Source organism: Geotrypetes seraphini, chromosome 12 (genome assembly GCF_902459505.1).
Source record: "Geotrypetes seraphini chromosome 12, aGeoSer1.1, whole genome shotgun sequence".
NCBI classification, from domain to species: Eukaryota; Metazoa; Chordata; class Amphibia; order Gymnophiona; family Dermophiidae; genus Geotrypetes; species Geotrypetes seraphini.
Window position 1 is genome coordinate 16,486,073 of NC_047095.1, and position 22,553 is coordinate 16,508,625.

A 22,553-nucleotide genomic window follows, 5' to 3' on the forward strand; every position below is an offset into this window, starting at 1 on the left:
GGTGTAACTAACTCCACTGCATTATCTACAATGAAGTTAGCAAGCGATAAAGACACTTCCTTTGCATAAATCAGATGAGATGCTGCCGAGAATGTCCCCAACAGTTTTGACAATTCTGGCTGTTTGATTTATTCATCTAAAGAAAAAGAAAATCTGCAGAGGTTTTGCGGTTACAGCTTATTAAGCAATTAGATCCAAGATTCTGAAAAGCGGCCCCGTAATCAGCAGGTGCCCGAAAAAAATGGCGCCAGTTGCGCGTCGCTCCGATTGTGGCGTCTTTTTCAGAATCATGGCTTGCATCGAAGGTAGGCGCTGGAAATGTAGACCTTTGATGTAGAATCGCAGCAGCGCCGAACATCAACGCTGCCCATGACCATGCCTCTTTTGACGTTTGGTGCCGCTAATCGTCTGCATAGATGCAATTCCGGTGCCACGTTTTGTAGTTGCCTCGTACCTCCTCCTTTTTTTTTAATTGATTTTTAACAGTGCAGTACATTACCATGCTTTTAAAAGCCAATTAGAACAATTAACTTAGGGGCCAGTGGAGTACCTACTGGCACCTTCCTATGGCACCGTTTTTAGAAACCGGGCCTTAGTGCATGGAAACTGCATTAAAATACTATACTAGTAAATTTAGCCCTAGGTGTTTAAGGTAGCAAAATGCACTCCCATTTTCACCTTTCGGTAGTATTCCATGGCACAGACGTTGCTTTCATTACATAATTTAACAAAGGAGCCCCCACTTTCATATTACTTCATCAGTTTAGGACAGGGGTGTCCGATGTCAGTCCTCGAGGGCCGCGATCCAGTCGGGTTTTCAGGATTTCCCCAATGAATATGCATGAGATCTATTAGCATACAATGAAAGCAGTGCATGCAAATAGACCTCATGTATATTCATTGGGGAAATCCTGAAAATCCGACTGGACTGCGGCCCTCGAGGACCGACATTGGACACCCCTGGTTTAGGAGGAACATTGCTTATAACCGATTTCTTCTCCAGCCATCATTTCTTCATAACAAGGAATAAACATGCAAAGCAGCTGGCATTATCAAATTCTCGTGCTTCTTTTTATAGGATTTTTCTTATTATCAAGTTTCCTAGCAACCAAGTCAACAGCTTTGTGTAAGATTCCCACAAATGTCCTTATGTTGTCACTGTGGCACCAGTACATGAATTCTGAGGCTCTTTGAAAACGCTCTTTATTTCATTATTACTCTAGAGGCCCTTTGTTCTTTCTGCACGGGCAGGTATATCCACTGGAAAACATTTATGGTTATAAAATGTACCTCCTGTGGTACAGCTAGGATCACAATATTTTGCAAATGTAACAGCACTGCCAAAGATTTCAAGCAAAAGAGACCTTTTAATTATGGGTTTTCCGTATGAGCAAGATTCTCATAGTATAACAAACAACAGAATTTTCTTCACAGTTACAGGATAACAATTATTTTAATGCAGCCACACAACCTACTCATGCAGCCTAAGCATAAGAACATCTGGGTCAGACCAATGGTCCATTTAACCCAGTATCCCGTTTCCAGCAGAGGCCAATCTAGGTCACAAGTACTCAACAGTCCCAAACAGTTACAACATTCCATGCTACCAGTCCCAGGGCAAGCAGTAGCTTCCCCCCTGGACTTTTCCTCCAAGAACTTGTTCAAACCTTTCTGTAAACCCAGCAACGAGTGTTAACAGCCATTACCACATTCTCTGGCAATGAGTTCCAGAGCTTAACTATTCTTTGAGTTAAAAAAATATTCCCTCAGAAGATCTTAAAAGATGTTCATGAAACAGTGCAAAGAATTAACTGGGGCCATCATGAACAAGCTTAGGGGATGGAGGAGCAATCTAGTGGTTATTGCTGTGGGTAAAGCACCAAGAAAGCCACAATTCAAATCCACAAGATGTACCTTGTGACTTTGGAAACTACTAGTACTACTACTATTAATTATTTCTATAGAGCTCTCCATTGGGGGGGGGGGGGGGGTTATTTGCTATTACATATTCCATACTGGGTGTATGTTTTTTTTGCTGATTGTTCAGTGCTTCTTAAACCGCCTTGTTGTGGCTTTGGCGATATATAAGAATAAAATTATTATTGTTATGTACTAAGGCAGGGGGAAACTTCCAAAATTGTACTTAGACATCCTATCAAAAATGCTCCTCTTTAGTCACTTCAACTTTGACAGCATGCAGCATTCAAGGTGCATTTTCATATTTGCTGTGGGTTTCAATATTTATTTTTAAGGGGCCTGATTTTCAAAGTGATTTACCTAAGTGGACAGTAGAGGCTCTTGCCCACTTAAGTCATGCTCCGCAGCCTGGCTACCAATATGCAACAGCATTTAACCAAGCAATACTGTGGAATATTGGCACTAACCAGCCAAGTCAAAACCTAGCAGAAGGGCATTCTGGGGATGGAGTTTGTGAGGAACTGGGAGTTATGTGGTGCCAGAAATATTCAGTGCCAGTACCTGCATGTAGCTATGTGGGTGCTGGCACTGACTATCAGCCAGCACTTGGTTCTCTATATGGATGCCGACACTGAATATTGCCTGGGATATGCATAACTTCCAAGCCAATGCACTCTAAATTGCTCTGCATTGCTCATCAACCCCCCCATTCTGATTGCTCACTGCCCAATCAACCCCCAATCCTCTTACCATGGCTCCCCTCCGATTCCCAAGCTTCTGTTCCCATTTCACCTTTAAATCCAAAAGCCCATCTCCAATCTCCCTGTAGACCTCCAAAGAACCCCCCCCCCAAAAAAAAATTTACACAGGGGGAGCGCCCTAATGTCTAGTGGGTAGGACCCTCCACTAGGTGAGCCACCATTTTTAGATATGAAGCCGATAGGGCAGGATCCGAAACAGGTCCACTCCAGATCTGTCCCACCAGACCCCAGGGAGCTCCCCCAGGTGGGGTGAAGGTTCTTTGTAACACCAGATTTGGGGTGGGAGGATGGAGCTTGAGATTGTGGAGAGGTTACTAATTTAAAGATGAATCAGGGAGGAACGGGTCATAAGGACACTGGGGCGGGGGCAATCCATTCTGCCCATTCTGCCCATTCACAGCATTACAACAAATTAATTTAAAACTAGAAAAAGTCCAACAATGGCTTACCTCTCACATGATAGCCCTAAATGTACAAAAGACTAAGGCTTTACTATTCACTTGGAAGCAAGGAATTAATCTGTGTGCTCCTTTCATTCTTGACAATACGTCTATTGAGATTGTATCATCTTTTAAAATCCTTGGTGTCACTATTGACAATAACCTTTCCTACCATGATCATATAAATAATACTGTTAAATCATGCTTCTTTAGACTTCGTTTAATTCGATCAATTTCAAAGTTTTTAGAACCAAAATCTCTAAATATCCTACTTCACTCTTTAATCATTTCTAAACTTGATTATTGCAATTCTCTATTGTTAAATATTACACAAAAAGAAAAGAAACGCTTACAAATTATACAAAACACTGCCGTTAAGCTTATTTATAAAGGTAAGAAATATGATCATATCACTCCCTTTCTGATTAAATCTCATTGGCTCCCCATTAATCATCGTATTACTTATAAAATCTTATTATTAACATTCAAAACTCTTGACACTAATGAACCCCAATTTATAAATAAAGTACTTATTCCATATAGTACCTCACGTTCTCTACGATCAAGCAACCATAAACTCTTAACGGTTCCCTCCTTAAAAGTTATTGGAACCCGCCGACAAGATATGTTCTCTGTATCAGCACCGCAACTTTGGAATTCATTACCATTACAGTTAAGAGATGAAAATAACTTAAGCGATTTTAAAAAGAATTTAAAATGCTTTTTATTCAAGGATGTTCTGAGCTCTCCCTCGTTCTCTTTCTTCTTCTTTTCCATGCTTCTTTTTCTAAATCTTTTTTTTTATGTTGATATCTTTTTTATTATTGTATAAATTTATTAGCTCATTATATATTTGTTATGTAAATTCTCCCATTTTTTTTTAATTGTATTTATTGTATAAATTGTTAGTTTTATAATATCTTATATGTCATTTTCTATTTTAGTATTATGTTTAATTATATGTTACTTTTATATATTGTAATTCGCTTAGAAACAATTTTAATTAAGCGATTAATCAAATATAAATAAAACTTGAAACTTGAAACTTGATCCATTAACAAAAGAAAAGATTTTTTAAAAACCACAAAACAAGATTAAACAAATATACCTCCCATTAAAAAATTAAAATATAAAAACCTACAAAGCTGCAGCCTGGAATTCCTTCATAAGCTCCAATCAAAAAGATCTCATTACAGTAAGTAATAAATAAATATTTGTAGTGCCCTCTCCTCTTTTACAATGGTGTCAGTACTCTTGGCATACTGATTACCTCTTTAGGATTGTTATCACTGTTTCTGCAAATGATAAAGTCCATTTCTCAGTCCTCCACCTGTCTTCTGGTAAGTCTACCCGTCTTGCCGCAGTTGCTTTTTGAATAAAATCACATTAACTTCTGAATTAATACCTTCCAAAGCAAATTTTTCCTGCTAATAAGCACATGATCTGCCCTCAGCCAGACTTCATTAGCATCAATTCCACTCATTAGTGATGTGCACTGAAAAAATTATCAGTTCAGCTTAGTGTTCATTTCATTTGGTTCATTCGTGTTTGGGGCACTGACTGGAACTCGTTTATTAATTTGTTCCATTCATTTCCATGAAATTGAAAGGAGAAGCAATTTTGGACTCTTAATACTAGGGTTTCTACCAGTTTGTATGAAACTTGGCTTAAAAACTTGCTCCCAAGGGAGCTCAAAACAGTTTACATGAATTTATTCAGGCACTCAAGCATTTTTTCCCTGTCTGTCCCGGTGGGCTCACAATCTATCTAATATACCTGGGGCAAAGGGGGGATTAAGTGACTTGCCCAGAGTCACAATGACAAGTATGTTCCTTCTTTATGTGAACCCCGGTGTTGGGCGGGTGACACCCTCCCCCCCCAAACCTGACGAGCTGGCTGGACGGAGCCCAGGCTTGACATTTGGAGGGAGACTCTCTGAGTTACGCATGGAGTGGGCAGAGGAGTTGAAATGTTTGAATGAAGAAAAAGGGAATTATGCGGCTCAAGCGATGTACCTGAACCAAATTAAGACTTTGTTTGTACATAGTTGCTGTGAATCATTACAATTAAGTTGAATAAACCGTTGCGTTTGTTCGTTCCAGTTACCTCCTGGCTCTGGCCTGCTTCTTGCCATCCAAAAGAGGGAGATGCTAGGTGAATGATTGGAACCCTAGAATTGTCCATCCTCCAGCCTACTGGAGTATTTCAGCCTTAGCCTACGCCCAAGCTTGAGAGTGGCTGTGACCACCAGCATGGTAGAAGCGAGTACATTTCTAGCACCTATCTTTGTTGTGAGAGTCCCTGGACATCGTATACCTGGACTTTAGCAAGGCATTCGATAGCGTACCTCATCGCAGGTTGCTAAGCAAGATGAGTTCCATAGGTTTGGGCGACACATTGATGAAGTGGGTTGGGAACTGGCTTGAAGGTAGGGTTCAAAGGGTGATGGTGAACGGCACCCCCTCTGCAATGGCGGAGGTGATCAGCGGGGTGCCCCAGGGCTCTGTCTTGGGCCAGATACTATTCAACATCTTTATAAGGGACTTGGCAGAAGGGCTCCGAGGTAAGATAACATTATTTGCCGATGACGCCAAACTAAGCAATGTAGTGGGCAAAAGTACAATAGAAAAAAATTCAATGCCCGACAATATGATGCACGATCTACTCTTACTAGAGACCTGGTCTAAGACATGGCAGCTCAGCTTCAATGCCAAAAAATGCAAAGTTATGCACCTGGGTACCCAAAATCCATGCAGGACTTATACCCTTAATGGCGAGATCCTAACAAGAACGGTAGCAGAACGGGACTTAGGGGTGATCGTCAGTGAGGACATGAAGGCTGCCAATCAAGTGGAGCAAGCTTCTTCCAAGGCAAGACAAATCATAGGTTGCATAAGCAGGGGTTTCATCAGCCGTAAGCTTGAAGTCATTATGCCTCTGTATAGATCCATGGTGAGACCCCACCTGGAATACTGTGTGCAGTTCTGGAGGCCGCATTACCGTAAGGATGTGCTGAGGCTGGAGTCGGTCCAGAGAATGGCCACCCGGATGGTCTCGGGACTGAAGGATCTCCCGTACGAAGAACGGTTAGATAAATTACAGCTATACTCGCTCGAGGAGCGCAGAGAGAGGGGAGACATAATCGAGACGTTCAAGTATCTCACGGGCCGCATCGATGCAGAGGAGGATATCTTCTTTTTCAAGGGTCCCATGGCAACAAGAGGACATCCGTGGAAAATCAGAGGCGGGAAACTGCGTGGTGACACCAGGAAATTCTTTTTCACAGAAAGGATGGTTGATCGCTGGAATGGTCTTCCACTTCAGGTGATTGAGGCCAGCAGCGTGCCTGATTTTAAGGCCAAATGGGATCGACATGTGAGATCTATTCGCAAAGTAAAGGCAGGGGAGGGTCATTAGGGTGGGCAGACTGGATGGGCCATGGCCCTTATCTGCCGTCAATTTCTATGTTTCTATGTTTCTATGAATCATGCTCAAAGTAGCATTAGGCTGCCTAAAGTGCCTAAGTGTGTGTGTGTTGGGGGGGGGGGGCACAATTCCAACACCAATTTTTTACATGCCAGTAGGCGCCTTGAAACTCAGATAAAAGCATTGTTTAAACAGCTTTGCTTTTTTTTTTAACTGAGCTTGGGTCTCTACTGACACCTAAAAATCAGTATCAGAAAATGCAAGCCAGAATGTTTATTTACAATGCCTTAGGCTCATAAAATTGCATAAAATCATTTTTCTGCTTTGAGGGGGAAGCTGCAGGGAAGAAAATTAAGGTTGCAGGGATGGTAAGGGGCTAGGGATGAGAATGCAGGACAGAGAGGGGACGGGAATAAATCTTTGTTGTCATGTCAGTCTTTACCTCTGAGTTTGAAGAGACGTGAACTCATCTATCACATTTTCTATTTGTTTTTAATTGAATCCCTATCACTCATCTTTTCCAGATACATTCAGCTCTTTCTGTCTCTGTGCCTACACATATGGTTAATGTAATTAGGTTTTATAAAAAGGTTTGGCTAAGTTCCTATAGAAAAGGTCCATAGTCTGCTATGCACTGTTTGCCCTGGGATCCATAACATGGAATGTTGCTACTATTTGAAATTTTGCCAGTTATTTGTGACCTGGATTGGCCACTGTGGAAACAAGATACTGGACTAGATGGACTGTTGGTCTGACCCAATATGGCTATTCTTAGGTTCTTATGCTATCTATATAATTTATGTATTTATTCTATTTATTATCCGCTTAAAAAAAGCCTAAGGGACTTACAAAAAACAATACATAAAATTCATATACAAATTTCCAAATTTCCAAATTACCTATCAGTTTTGACCCTCCTATCGCTGTCTATAAACTCAGTCCTAACAATATTTATTTATTCGTTCAATTTTTTATACCGTTCTCCCAGGGGAATTCAAAACGGTTGACATTAATTTATTCAGGTACTCAAGCATTTTTCCCTCTCTGTCCTGGCAGGCTCACAATCTATCTAATGTACCTGGGGCAAGGGGGGGATTAAGTGACTTGCCCAGGGTCACAAGGAGCAGCGTGGGTTTGAACATATCCTGTTATACTTCCTTAGAAAACACATTCTTATATAATATTAACTACAACTCATGAAAGATTGTACAAAAAATGAGTTTTCAACAGCTTTCTAAATTGTAACATATTTTTGCACAAACATATTGATCCTGGAATGGCATTCCATAATCCAGGTCCAATCACAGAGAATGCAGCTTTTGCAGTCTATCTATATCTCACTACCTGACTCTTCTTCCCGTCTAACAATGCAAGGTTTTCAGATCTGAATGACCTTTTGGCCTTATACCAGCCCAGGAATCCCTTCAAAGAATTAGGTAACTGATCGTAAACTCCTTGGTGAACTAATTTAAAAATTTTATACTTTACACGTTGGTAACCAATGGAGGTTCTTAAGTAGAGATGTTATCGTGTTCAAACGCTGATTTTCCCACCAATAAACGTGCAGCAGAGTTTTGCACAATTTGCAAGGCTTTCATTTTTGTTGCAGACATTCCTATATAAATTCCGTTACAATAATCAAGTTTGGATAATACCATACTTTGTAGGACATCTCTAAAGTCCATATTAGACAAAATATTCTTCACTTGCATCAACATTCGTAATGCACAGTATGCCATCTGAATCACTCTAGTTACTTGAGTCTCCAATGTTAATTTTGAATTCAAAACAACCCCCAATATTAAGATCTTATTTTTCACCACTATCGAATGCTCTTTCAATTTGATATTTGTAGGCCAAAATTGTTCATTATGATCTCCCTCTATCATATCTTCTGTTTTTGCAATGTTCAATACAAGACCCTGCTTATGCATCTTTTCCTGAATCATATTCATATAATGGTTTAGATCCGATATCAATTTCTCCCCCATTCTTCAATTTAAAAAACAAAAACAAAAAACTGAACATCATCTGCACAAGATTTATATGTGACCCCCATGGAATCCAAAACTTTTCCCAAGGAAGCCAAATAGATATTAAACAATATTGCAGAAGAGCATATCCTTGAGGAACCACTTTTTTAATCAAGACATTCGCTGTTATTTCTCCCTTGCTACGGACACACATCCTCCTCCCCACCAAAAAGATCTAAACCAATCAAGTACAGCTCCTGAGATCCCCCTGAGATCTGTGAGACTTGCTAAGCCACATCTGATTTTATGCCTAGACTGTGTAAATGTCTTCTAATTAGGATCCCATCTCTTTAGTTCAAAAATGTCAACATTTTAAAAATTCAGCAGCACATTTCTTTCAATTACTCTTTTTTCTCTGTTTCCCTGCTCTTATTCACCATTTACTAGTCGCCAATTAAATGCCATGTTTAGTTGTATGTTTTTAAATGTATTCATGCTTTAGCAATAATACAGTATGGCCGTACAGACCCGTTCGGGAAAAGATAGTGAGACTCACTGGTTTCGTCTTCTCTGGAAGTTTCCCAGCCTTGGCAGTTGAATTTCTCTTTTGCACACCTGTTGGCGAAAGAAAAGTCTTTACACTACTCTGTTGTAACATGCGCATTTTATAAACCAGAGTGGAATCATTTAGACCAGTGGTCTCAAACCCAAACTCTTTGAAGGGCCACATTTTGGATTTGTAGGTACTTGGAGGGCCTCAGAAAAAAATTATTGAGATTATCATAGATACAGAACACAGCAGTTAGAATGATTTACGGATTGAAGAAATATGATCATGTTACGTTATTTTATTATGAATTGCATTGGTTGCTTGTGGAAGCTCGGGTATTGTTCAAGTTGGGCTGTTTTTTGTTACAAGGTTTTATATGGTTCAGCCCCTACTTATATGGCTAATAGTTTTTCCATAGCTATGCACAAATGCAGTAGAAAAACTCATGCTCTATTCAATTTCCCTTCTGTAAAAGGTTGTAAAAGCAAGAAATTCCTAAATCATTCTTTAGCATCTCAGGCAGCTTCTCATGAAAAAGAATTTTGATCATTGTTGCTCACAGCTGTTTCTTACAGACATTTTAGAAAACAGTTAAAAACCTATCTTTTCTCCAAATACCTGACTAGATGATTCATTCAAATATACGATTATGTTTAATGTTTATAATCTTTTGTAAACCGCGTAGAACTTTTTGATAACGCAATCTATAAGTATAATGTTATGTTATGTGTAAAACTCTTTATAGTTTAAGAACATAAGAACATAAGCAGTGCCTCCGCCGGGTCAGACCATAGGTCCATCCTGCCCGGCAGTCCGCTCCCGCGGCGGCCCAAACAGGTCACGACCTGTCTGAATCACCAGAAGGGGCTCCCTTGCCACCTTGGTTTCTCATTGAAGTCCTATCTTCCCATCGAAGTCCTAACCCTCCGGTCTTGCACATGCACGACCTGGTTGGGTTTCTATACTTATTACCTGGTTAGCTTTCTATACTTGTGTTACATCCCAGCTCCTCCCTCAGTATCCCACGATCCCTTTATCCCTCAGGAATCCGTCCAATCCCTGTTTGAATCCCTGTACCGTACTCTGCCTGATCACTTCCTCCGGTAGCGCATTCCAAGTGTCCACGACCCTTTGGGTGAAAAAAAACTTCCTTGCATTTGTTTTGAACCTATCTCCCTTCAGTTTCTCCGAATGCCCCCTCGTACTTGTTGTCCCCTTCAGTCTGAAGAATCTGTCCCTATCCACCCTCTCTATGCCCCTCATGATCTTGAAGGTCTCTATCATATCTCCCCTGAGCTTCCTTTTTTCCAGAGAGAAGAGCCACAGCCTATCCAACCTCTCGGCGTATGGGCAGTGTTCCAGCCCTTTTACCAGTTCCGTTGCTCTCCTTTGGACTCTCTCAAGTACCGCCATGTCCTTCTTGAGGTGCGGCGACCAATACTGAACGCAGTATTCCAGATGTGGACGCACCATCGCTCGATACAATGGCATGATGACTTCCCGCGTCCTGGTTGTTATGCCCCTCTTTATGATGCCCAGCATCCTGTTGGCTTTTTTCGAGGCTGCTGCGCACTTTTGGCTAATCTTTCCTTTTGGCTAAGTCTTAATAATAATATCATTTATAGCTAAAGAGACATATGATCAAGAAACTTTGTTATTTTACTTTTGTGATTATGATAAACATACCAAGGGCCTCAAAATAGTACTTGGCGGAATGCATGTGGCCCCTGGGCCACGAGTTTGAGACCACTGATTTAGACCCACCAGGTTTATTCTGTATGGTCCTCTATTCTGTTGTTTTATTATTTGCTGTCTTTTTACATCAGCAAGAAACCATTTTACCACTATTTGGAGGTGCTGTAGCATGATATGATTAATTTTTGCAGGATCTAACAATTATTAAAATATTGACTGAATTAAATTGTATTTCCTAGCCTGATCTTTGAAAACTAGCCAACTGTCTGAAAGCCTGAAACAAAAAAACGTTAAGTACTCCCTTTCAGTGAATACAAAAGATAGCTGGTTTTGGTATCAGTATTAAACAGAATTTTACCCTGCAAGATATGCACAATAAAAGAAGGTATAGCTGTGTTAAAATAGAACCCTATTCTCCAAGCCTTGGGCAGCAAATAGAGGCTGGAGTAGAACAAAAGAAACAGGACCTAAGCCATTCAAAACTAGGATGAGACTGAAAAGATAACCAGCTACCTGAAACTCCAAGACAATGACTCTTTTTAAACCTTATCAAGACTTAGCAATCAGAGATTGGAATTAGAGAATGACATGATGACAAAATTCATCACCGTTCCCGTCCCCGCGGATAACCGCAGGAAACCATCTTCATGTCATTCTTTAAAGAGAGAGGGAAGAATCAGAGTATGAATGGCCACAACCACAGACCCACAAGCTTTGCTTTGAAGAATGCTGGTGTAGAAGGACTGAGGTTGAAATAGACACTAGAAAATGACATGGGATTATTTCCCGCAGTTATCCGCGGGGACGGGAACAGTGATGAATTCTGTCACCGTGTCATTCCCTAGTTGGAATTAAACAGAAGCCACTGGACATTTCCAGACAATGACCCTATTAAAATCCAATCAAGGCTCTGCCCTGCTAGTAATTAAATGACCAGCAAAATCAGATTAAGGCATGGCCTCCTTACACTCCCCCAGTGGTCACTGACCCCCCCTTCCCCCACCCAAAGATGTAAAAGAAACTGTATATTACAGCCTGTCTTACAGCTTCAGATGGCCACACAGACACATCTCAGCAGAGCAGAGGGGATCTATGGGGGTACTGCAGTGGACATCACATTAAAAGGTCACAGGTACAGATCTCACCACAACTTGCTTGTATTATATGGCGAGCCCTCCAAAACACCCCCCAAATCTACTGTAGCTGCATATGAGGAGCCGCTGAAAAGTTCTCAGCTCAACGAAGAAGAGAATGATGTGAAGCCATGAAAGTTACACGTTCTTCCACAATTTTCTTGGCACATTTCATTACAATGATATGAAATTAAACAAAAAGTGTCAAGAAAAGTGTGAAAGAACGTGTAACTTTCATGGCTCCACATCATTCTCTTCTTGGCTGGACTGAGAACTTTTCAGTGGCCCCTTGTACAGATGACACCTGCGGGCATAAGGGTTATTGTTGTGGAGTACAGGTGGATGCAGTAAGTTGTGGGTGGGTCTTTGGAGGGCTCATCATATAATATAAGCAGGTTATAGTGAGATCTGTACCTGGGACTTTTTAAAGTGACATTTACTGCAGTACATTCTAGAGCAGTGATTCCTAATCCTGTCCTGGAAGACCACCAGCCAGTCAGGTTTTCAGGATAGACTTAATGAACATTTATGGGGCATATTTGCATGCCTGTCATCTTCATTATATGCAAATCTCACTCATGCATATTCATTAGGGCTATCCCGAAAACCTGACTGGCTGGTGGTCTTCCAGGACAGGGTTGAGGACCACTGCTCTAGCGTGCCTCTTTGCTCTACTCTGCTCAGAGGTCTTTGTGGCCAAATGGCCAAAAACAATTGATACACTAGGGGTTAAAACATCTAAATAGGTCATTATAAAAAAAAAAGAAGAAATCTTGAGGTTTTGATAATTGACATTTTCTCTATTGGAGTTTTGGACGACTTTCCCAAAATGTCCAAACTCAAACTTAGAGGTCCTATTGAAAATGCCACCAATTCTATAAAATAGGCACTAACATATATGCATCTGATAAGTGCTATATAAGTGCATATGCACTATGCATGATATATCCAATAGCTCATAGTTTCCTGGTGGACATACACATGAGCAGAGTCTGGGCAGGGCACAATTATACTATACATATCTCTGGAACAATGATGTACACACGCTAGCTCTATGGTTGGTATAAATGCTCATGCCTAAGTATATATGCATCTATCTACTTGTTACACTAGTGTTTAATAAAGGAAAGTAGGTGCCTTCTTTCTTCTATAGACTATATGCCAACAAAGTACCCTTAACCATTCTGAAGAAGTGAATGCTTCTGTTGTGGAAGGCCAGTGAAAACTTTTGCTAAGGGTAGTTGTGATCATATGCGATGATCCTAAGGTGGCCAAACAGGTAGAAAAGGCAATGGAGAAAGCTAGAAGGATGCTTGGGGGCATAGGGAGAGGAATGGCCTGTCGGAAAAGGAGGTATTAAGACTGGTGAGGCCTCATTTAAAATATTGTGTACAATTTTGGAGACCACACCTTCATAAAGATATAAACAGGATGGAGTCGGCCCAGAGGATAGCGACTAAAATGGTCAGAGGTTTTTATCATAAAGCATACGGGCACAGACATAGGGCTCCTTGTACTAAGCCGCGTTAACCGATTTGGCGCGCACTAACGATTAGCGTGTGCTAAATGCTAATACGTCCATAGAATATAATGGGTGCGTTAGCATTTAGCATGTGCTAATTGTTAGCGCACGCTAAATCGATTAACGTGTGCTAAATCGGCTAGCGCGCCTTGGTAAAAGAAGGGGTTAAAGATCTCAATACTCGTATACTTTGGAGGAAAGGCGGGAGATACGATAGAGATGTTTAAATACCGACATGGCATAAATGTGCACGAAGCAAATCTTAGTTGAAAGGAAGTTCTGGAATGAGAGGGCATAGGATTAAGGAAAGGGTGGTGAATTCATGCAGTAACCTCCCGCTGGAGGTGGTGCAGATGAAAAATGTATCTGAATTCAAGAAAGCTTGGGATAAATACATTGGATTGCTAAGGAAGTGTATGGGATAGTAAATGGCATGGATAGACAGACTAGATAGGCCATATGGTCTTTTTCTGCCTTCATTTGTCAATATTCCTATGCGTTAGTCTGAAGCAGCAAAAATGACAAAGGAGCTGATGGCACATTATAAACTAACTTTTGAAGATAAGAGTTTACCTCATCAGGTGTCATTTCACACAGGCTACCTTTTCAAGTCCTTACCAACCTGTGTTGTGGTTAAGCCAGAAGTTAAAAGGCTTTACAACACAGAATGGTCTTTTGAGCCAACCAATCCCCATAGCGACGCACAAACAGTTATGAGAAATCTTTATATGAAATGCAAGTTACTTAACCCGTTCTCTTAGGCTTCTCTGGTTGACTTGATGATTACACTTCCCCCTCCGTATTCGCAAATTCTGTATCTACGGATTTGCTTATTCGCGGTTTTAAACCCAAAAATGCATTTTCATTTTTCAGGCTATTTTAAGCCCTGTAAGCCCCCCCCCCCCGTTAAGTTTTACCTGGTGGTCTAGCGGGTTTTCGGGGCATGAGCGATCTTCCCACGCTCCTGCCCCGTGCAGATCGCTCACAGGAAATGGCTCGATAGACTACGGAAACTCAAGGCAGCCATTTCCTGTGAGCGATCTGCACGGGGCAGGAGCGTGGGAAGATCGCTCCTGCCTGAAAACCCACTAGACCGCCAGGTAAGGCTTAAGGGGGGGGGGGGCGTTCAGGGTTTAAAATAGCCAGCAGAAGCGGGGGTTAGAGGCAGAACCTGCCCAAATATTATTTGCGGTTTTTCAATATTTGCGGGCCGGCTCTGCCCCTAACCCCCGCAAATACTAAGGGGGAAGTGTATTGCTGTTTTCCGGGTCTCAGACGCAGTGAGACCCGGAAAACAGCAACAATTACTTAACCTGTTTTGAAGCTCACATTAGTTAAGCTATAACAAACTATATTTTGATATTATAGTAGAGTACTATATGTCAAACCTTTTGCAGAGATAAACTACTTCTGTATTTTAACACAGGTAGAATAATTGTTGCAGTTATTCGGGTCTGGGTAGGTTCTACTGACAAAACTACCTACCCGGCCCTCGCTAGGGTAAACATAAGAACATAAGAAATGCCTTCACCGGATCAGACCGAGGTCCATCTTGTCCGGCGATCCGCGCACGCGGCGGCCCATTTAAGTACACCTTATAGGAGACCCGGATTTCCCGTATCCCTCAATATGGTTTCCAAGAAGATGTGCATCCAACTTGCGCTTGAAACTCGGAACAGTAGTCTCCGCCACAACCTCCTCCGGGAGAGCATTCCAAGCGCCAACCACTCGCTGTGTGAAACAGAATTTCCTAACATTTGTCCTAAACCTGCTGCTACTCAGTAGTGCCGTGGCGGGTGACTAAGCCAAGACAAGCGCGCTACTCAAAATGGAGAATGGCCCTTCAGGGTGGAAATGCCAAAAAGGCTGCACAGAAAAGAAAACTCCCCCAAACAAATCTTGCTTCAAACAGAAAAGCTCAGGTTTATTAGGTTGACTTTCCCAGAAGGTGGAAAGCTCAAAACACTCAGATAAGTTCATGCAATTTACATAGGCCTCATTATCAAGCCAAAAAAACACCAACACTGGCTTCCAATGTTTCATCCAAGCTCCAGCAAGTTCAATCAGCGTTCAACTCCTTCTGGGTTGTCTTACTCCAAGCAGGCCCACAGTATCAGGAAAAAAAAGACCCATTATAGCAGTGCTTTGGGTTGGCAACAGGCCAGATGTCACAGCATACACCCCCCACAACTTCTTATAATCCTCAGCAATGCCAAATACTGCAAGGTTTTTGTAACAAAAAAAGAAAAAACCCCAAAGAAACTGCCCCAGTAGTCCTTTGCTAGCTGCAACTCTGCCAGCAGTACAGGCCTTTAAACTGTAAAAGTTTTTTTTTAGCATTAAAAAAAAAACCCCCACAGGCCTCATTCCTTCTCAAATCCAAACGAGAAAAAAAACCCACAAAATGGTTACTTGCCAACCACCAATAGGTTTACTTCCATTGCCTCTGAAAGTGCAGGCTCTGGTTCAGCAACCTCCATTCTTTCAAACTATGCAACATAGTAGGTAAAAGCAGTGTGCCTGACAGTATGACGTAGGACCTACGACAGCTGGAACAGTGGTCGTCAACTTGGCAGCTAAGCTTCAATGCTAAAAAATGTAAAGTGATGCACCTAGTTAAAAAAAATCCACACAGAACTTACACACTAAATGGTGAAACCTTGACTAGGACCACGGTGGAACGTGATTTAGGAGTGATCATTAGTGATGATATGAAGGCTGCCAATCATGTGGAGAAGGCTTCGTCCAAGGCAAGACAAATGATGGGCTGCTTCCGTAGGGGTTTTGTCAGCAGAAAACCTGAAGTCATAATGCCACTGTACAGATCCATGGTAAGACCTCATCTGGAGTATTGTGTTCAATTCTGGAGACCACACTACCGGAAAGATGTGTTGAGAATTGAGTCGGTTCAGCGAATGGCTACCAGGATGGTCTTGGGGCTCAGGGATCTCACGTATGAAGAAAGGTTAAAAAAACTGCGGATGTACTCACTGGAGGAGCAAAGAGAGAGGGGGGACATGATTGAGACCTTTAAGTATATCACGGGGCGTATAGAGGTGAAAGATGATATCTTCTGTCTTACAGGGCCCTCGGTCACCAGAGGGCACTCGCTGAAAGTCAGGGGAGGGAAATTTCATGGTGATGCCAGGAAGTACTTCTTCACCGAAAGGGTGGTCGATCATTGGAACGAGCTACCTCAGCAGGTGATTGAAGCCAACAACGTGTCAGATTTTAAATGGGATATTCACGTGGGATCTCTAGGGGAGTAAAAGTCAGGGAGTGGGTCATTGGTATGGGCAGACTTGATGGACTGTGGCCCTTTTCTGCCGTCAATTTCTATGTTTCTATGTTTCTATAAAGGGCTCTGGGGTCTTTGATTCCTCAGAACTCTGCCATTCCATCCGGTCTTCCTCTGATCGCTGCTTGGCTTGGAGAGCTTTCTGCAGCCATTGCTCTGCTGAGCTTCTAAAAACTAGGCTTAAGTTTAGCAGGGCTACACCCTAACCTAGCTGAGAGGGAAGCAGGCTTCAGCTCTCTCTGACTCCCCCAGTGTTAACCTAGAATTTTCTGCTCTCTCATAGAAGGGCTCTGCCTAAGCTTAAGCTGGGGATAGATAGCTCTGTGTGTACTGAACTGCTTTCTATTGTATGATTGCACTGTTTCTCTCTTTTCTTGGGTGTCAGGGCTGACTGCAAAGTCTGGACTATCACACCAGTCATGACGAGACTCAGACAACTGCAACAATCCCGACGCCAGCCGCTTAAGCCTAAGAGAACACAGGTGGTATAGTAGCTGCAGCTTCATTAGACAGTAAAATCCATGATATTCTAACTCTTTGCCTACCGGGCATGAATAATTAATGCTTAGGTCATGAGGATCAGTTTTTAAGTGCTCCACCTTCCCTACTCTGTGTAGTCGTTAATGGAGAGGTTCGTTCATCCTGACACAGCAATTTCTATGCGAAACAAGGTTCTCTGGTTGATGTAAATCTTTCTGGGAGGTGGCAGTTCAAGGCATTGTGGATACCTTTTAAACGCTGGGACTGTGGTGAAAGCAGAAAGATTGCACTACACAGACAGCAATGGAGAAAGGACCCGACCTTACAGCTAAGAGCTAAGTTTTTTGTTTAAACCTCTGCTCGCTCTTTACAGCTTAACGCTGTTTGAAAACCTGCCTCCTTGGCTTTATGCCTACCTCTTGATTTACACTCCCCCTCACTGTGGGGTGCCCCCATGTAGAACTAAGCTTTAATTATTCATGCCCAGTTTATGAGCTCTGAGAGTTTTTGCAGGGAGTTTTTCTCTTGAGCCTTTTTTCAGGAAGGGGTAAAACGCGGACCTGGCGGATCTAAACCCGTACGGCCTTAAAAATCTGAGGTCCGTGTCGGTCCGTGTCGGTGGCGCTTGTAGTTTCTGTCGCTGACAGACCTTGATGAGATTTTAGCGCTGACGGATCCGTCTCAGCATAGGGAGGGAAAAGTGTTAGGATCCGTCAGCGCTAAAATCTCTTCGAGGTCTGTCAGAGCCAGAGACTCGTGCTGGAGTTTGGAGACTTCTTTTCCATAACGCATGTTCAAAACCTATGTCAAGGAGACAGGTGAGCGATAATATAAGAAGAACCCTTAATTTACTTTGGGAGGCAGGCATTGGAAGGGAAAAGGTGGTATTGATATCGGTTGATGCCGAGAAGGCATTTGACCGGGTTCTCTGGGGGTATTTATGGGATGTTATGGAAAGGATGGGACTAGGAGGGTTGTTTGGAGGATGGGTCCGGGCCCTTTATGCTGCACCGAGAGCCTGTTTGCGAATTAATCAATCTTACACTGAATTTTTTCCCATCTTTAGGGGAACTCGGCAGGAATGTCCACTCTCTCCGCTGTTGTTTGCAGTATATCTTGAACCACTAGCTTTGGCCATTCGACATCACTTATCATTGGTTGGATTTGTCAATGAGGGGGTGGAACATCGTATAGCAATGTTTGCGGACGATATCCTACTATATGTGGGACAACCCAAGCTAACTATTCCCCAGCTATTGCACCTGTTTGATACCTATGGACAGATCTCGGGGTTTAGAATTAATTTAAACAAAACAGAAATTTTGAATTTGACCTTGACACAAGGGGAAGAGGATGAGCTACGAGGCGTCTTTCCATTTAGATGGGCTAGTCGTGGGATTAAATATTTGGGTATCTTTATCCCCTCGGATCTAGGAAGAATATATGAGCTGAACTATTTGCCAATTTATAGACGTATTAGGGCGGACTTACAGCGATGGAATGGCCTATGGCTGTCATGGTGGGGCAGAATAGCAATAATTAAAATGAATGTTCTCCCCAGATTACTATTCCTATTTCAGACTCTACCTATAATGGTTCCTCTTAGGGACTTGAGGAGTTTGAGTAAAGATATCTGTAACTTTATCTGGCACCGCAAATCCCCACGATTGTCCCGATCTTTACTGTGGGCGCCTCGGGAAGAGGGGGGCAGAGGGTTACCTAATCTGGTGTGGTACTATCAAGCAGCTCAATTGAAGTTAGTGTTGGATTGGGAACTGAGTGAACACAAATCTGGTATACAATTGGAACAGATATATAGTGGCAGGGAACCTTTGAAACACAGATTGTGGACTTCTGGCCCACGGCGAGCATGGATACAGAGCATATCTAACCCTTTTGTACAACATCTAGCAAGGATGTGGTCCCAGATACGATCTAAATTGGGCGGGGGAGCTGTGGTATCTTCCTTGGCTTCTATTAAGTTTGAACCCCTATTTCCTGCGGGTAGCGACAATCGGGTTTTCCACAGTTGGTCTCAAAAGGGGATAAGGGTATTTAGAGATCTGGTTGGACCGAATGGTATTCTTTCTTTTAGATTACTTCAACAGAAATTTGACTTACCAGATGGAGATTGCTTTGCCTACTTTCAAATCAGACATTTTATGCAAGCTCAGGGTTGGGACACAGGACGGCCACTTGCGGGGGAAACGCTGGAGAATTTGTGGGTATTACTTCAGAGAGTGCCTAAAACACTTTCTGTATTGTACCAATATAGAAGGGGATGCTCAATTCCTAACTGTTTGTTTCGGGTACATTGGGAGAGGGATTTGGATGTCCGGTTCACTGCGAAAGACTGGGAGGCTATCTGTAGGGAGGTGTATAAAGCTTCTTCCTGTGCATTGGTTCAGGAAAATGCGTATAAAGTTCTAACCAGGTGGTACTATACACCGGAACGCCTGCATAGAATGTTCCCACGAACATCTGCTCAATGTTGGAGGTGTGGCACCCAAGTGGGGTCCTTTCTACATATTTGGTGGGAATGTGGGGTCCTCACATCTTTCTGGAAAGCGGTGATTGCTACCTTAACTGAGTGCTTGGGTGAGATTGTGATGTTTTCACCACTGAGTTGCTTATTGGGATTGTATAATATTAGGGAGCATGCATGGCAAACTAAATTTCTTAGATGGGGGTTAGCGGCTGCCAAATGCCTCATTGCAAATCATTGGAAAAATGCTGAGGCACCTTCTCATTCTACTTGGGTCAATCGCTTACTATCGATGGGAAGGATGGAGTTGGCAGTAGCCAGAAGGCGTTCTGCATATGTAGTATTTTTCCACACTTGGAATAAGTTGGAAACCCTGTTGGACAAATTCTAGAAGACTACCTAGTATTGGTTACTCTGCTGTCTGCTTACTGCAAGGGGACGGGGTGGGGGGGGGAAGGGTGAGATGTACTGGGATGGGGAACATGGGATGGAAGGGGGAAGGGATGGTGAAAATTAGAAGAAGATGTTTGATATTGTTATTGATATTGTGTTGTGGTACAACTGACTTCTCTACAATAATATCTATATTGTACTTGTAGTCGCTTTTACTTGTTTTCTATGGAGTGTATATATTGTACATTTTATTGAACATTTTTCAATAATAAAAACATTTAAATATGAAAAAAAAAAAAAAACCTATGTCCCCGCTCTCTTGGCTTCTGCTCTGCCGCTCCAGCACGAGTCTCTGGCTCTGACAGACCTCGAAGAGATTTTAGCGCTGACGGATCCTAACACTTTTCCCTCCCTATGCTGAGACGGATCCGTCAGCGCTAAAATCTCATCAAGGTCTGTCAGCGACAGAAACTACAAGTGCCATCGACACGGACCTCAGATTTTTAAGGCCATACGGGTTTAGATCCGCGAGGTCCGTCAGGTCCGCGTTTTACCCCTTTCCCTTTTTTTTCGGAGCTGCACCCGTGAGTCTTTTATCTCCCTGGTCCAAGTCTTTGTACTTCGGGAGGCTATCCTTTGGATTTTAAGGTCCATTTGCTAACATTGAGCTTGTTTGGGCGCCCCCTACAGAGAGGTTGACACTCTTTATTTTGACCTGTATTTACCTGGGTTTAACCCATGACTTACAAAAAAGATTGCAAACACTTTAAAATGCTAGCATTAGGCTTCTAGGGAATGCCAGATTATACGTATGATCATGTTACACCTCTATAAAACAGATTTCATTGGTTACCCGTCCTGTGTAGATATAAATTTAGGGCTCCTTTTACGAAGGCGCGTTAACGGTTTAACACACATAATAGTGCGCACTAAACTGCCGGCCGCACTAGCTGCTACCACCTCCTCTTGAGCAGGCGGTAGTTGTCCAGCTAGCGCAGGGGTTAGTGCGTGATTAAAAGTCGCGTGTGATAAAGCCGCTAACGAGGCTTCGTAAAAGGAGCCCTTAAAGTATTATGTTTAGTCCACAAAGTGTTATGGGAACACGAACCAGAGTACCTGGACAGATGGATTATTTCGTATACACCCACAAGATGTCTTAAGATCTCTGCAAGATTTTAGGCTTGCATCTCTACATTTTAAAATGGCCCATTGGGTCACCACTACAGAAAGGACATTTTTCTGGTTAGCACCCCATGCTTGGAATGCACTACCTAAGGAAATTAGAGCAGAAGGAAATTATAAAAATGTTAAAAAACTATAAAATACATTCTTTTTTTAAGATGGCGTTTTAAGATTGAAGAATGATTGGACGGGATGTCAGCATAAATCTCCAAGAAATGAGGGAAAGCACTGTATTATTAGTTGTTGCCAAGTAATAGAAGTATGAATGGATTTTTGGTTGAATGTCTGTCTTTCTGGATGTAGTTAGGTCTTTCCTATTATTTTAATGGAGTTCCTTCTTTTAAACTTTTTTTTTTTTTTTGCAAATGTAAACCACCCTGATCTGGTAAGGCTGGGTGGTATATCAAGCTTTTAAATAAAACATTCCACTGCTCTAACCACTATGCTTCTCCTCCAGGATTTTCTAGCCACAGGCAAGCATTAAGAAAGTATAGTCCAGGATTGTGTATATGTTTCTGTCTAGCTAAGAAAAGATGAAATTAAATGATAAAAACAAACGGTCAATTACTCATTCTAGTAGACTGAGTAGCAGTGTTCCCTAGAAGACTAATCCTGTCTGTTCTACTAAAACAACAGTTAAAACCACAATACCATTACTTTTGCTGAGACTGACAAATTGTCTGACTCAACATTTGACCTCTAGAAGAGAACGTGGGCAAGCCTGGCTACAGGGGAAACAGCTGGTCTCCTGACTTTGTAAGAATGATCATTTTGGGAGGTCAGACACCCAATTATCTTCACTATTTGCCACCAAAAATGCACTTTCCCTCCCTGAGTGAATTATCATCTTAGTGATTGGTTCAATATTTGAATCTCTTTCTATGCTTATAGGTGTGTGTGTGTGTGTGTGTGTGGGGGGGGGGTTCTGAGAGCATTTATCCATGCTCTACCATTTTATGTATCAGCCCACATCACAGCACATCATTTCTAGTTTACATACCTTCATATTGACACTGAATGCATACTGTTAGACATGTTTGATATGTATGTTTGGCAGGAAGTTTGGAATGGTATGTTTAGATCATTTCGTTCCGCTAGTGTGCTTCATTCCACGTTTTTTCTTCTACACAGGACACATTGGACCCCAATAAAAGTAGCAAAATTTTCAAATGGCCTTTCCTCCATGTGCTGGTCTTGTAACACCCAAGAGGGTTCTTTAACGCACTGTTTCCCAACCCTGTCCTGGAGGACCACCAGGCCAATCGGATTTTCAGGCTAGCCCTAATGAATATGCATGG

General features: G+C 42.1%; 1 protein-coding gene across 3 annotated transcripts in view; it reads right to left on the reverse strand.

Annotated features, from left to right (window-relative positions):
* LOC117346065 overlaps nt 1-22,553 on the reverse strand; it is a 191,441-nt gene that overhangs the window by 148,334 nt on the left and 20,554 nt on the right. For all 3 annotated transcript variants that reach the window (XM_033915358.1, XM_033915360.1, XM_033915359.1), the window contains exon 2: nt 9,074-9,132. In XM_033915358.1, coding sequence (XP_033771249.1) covers nt 9,074-9,132 — 59 coding nt within the window. The remainder of the gene's footprint in view (nt 1-9,073; nt 9,133-22,553) is intronic.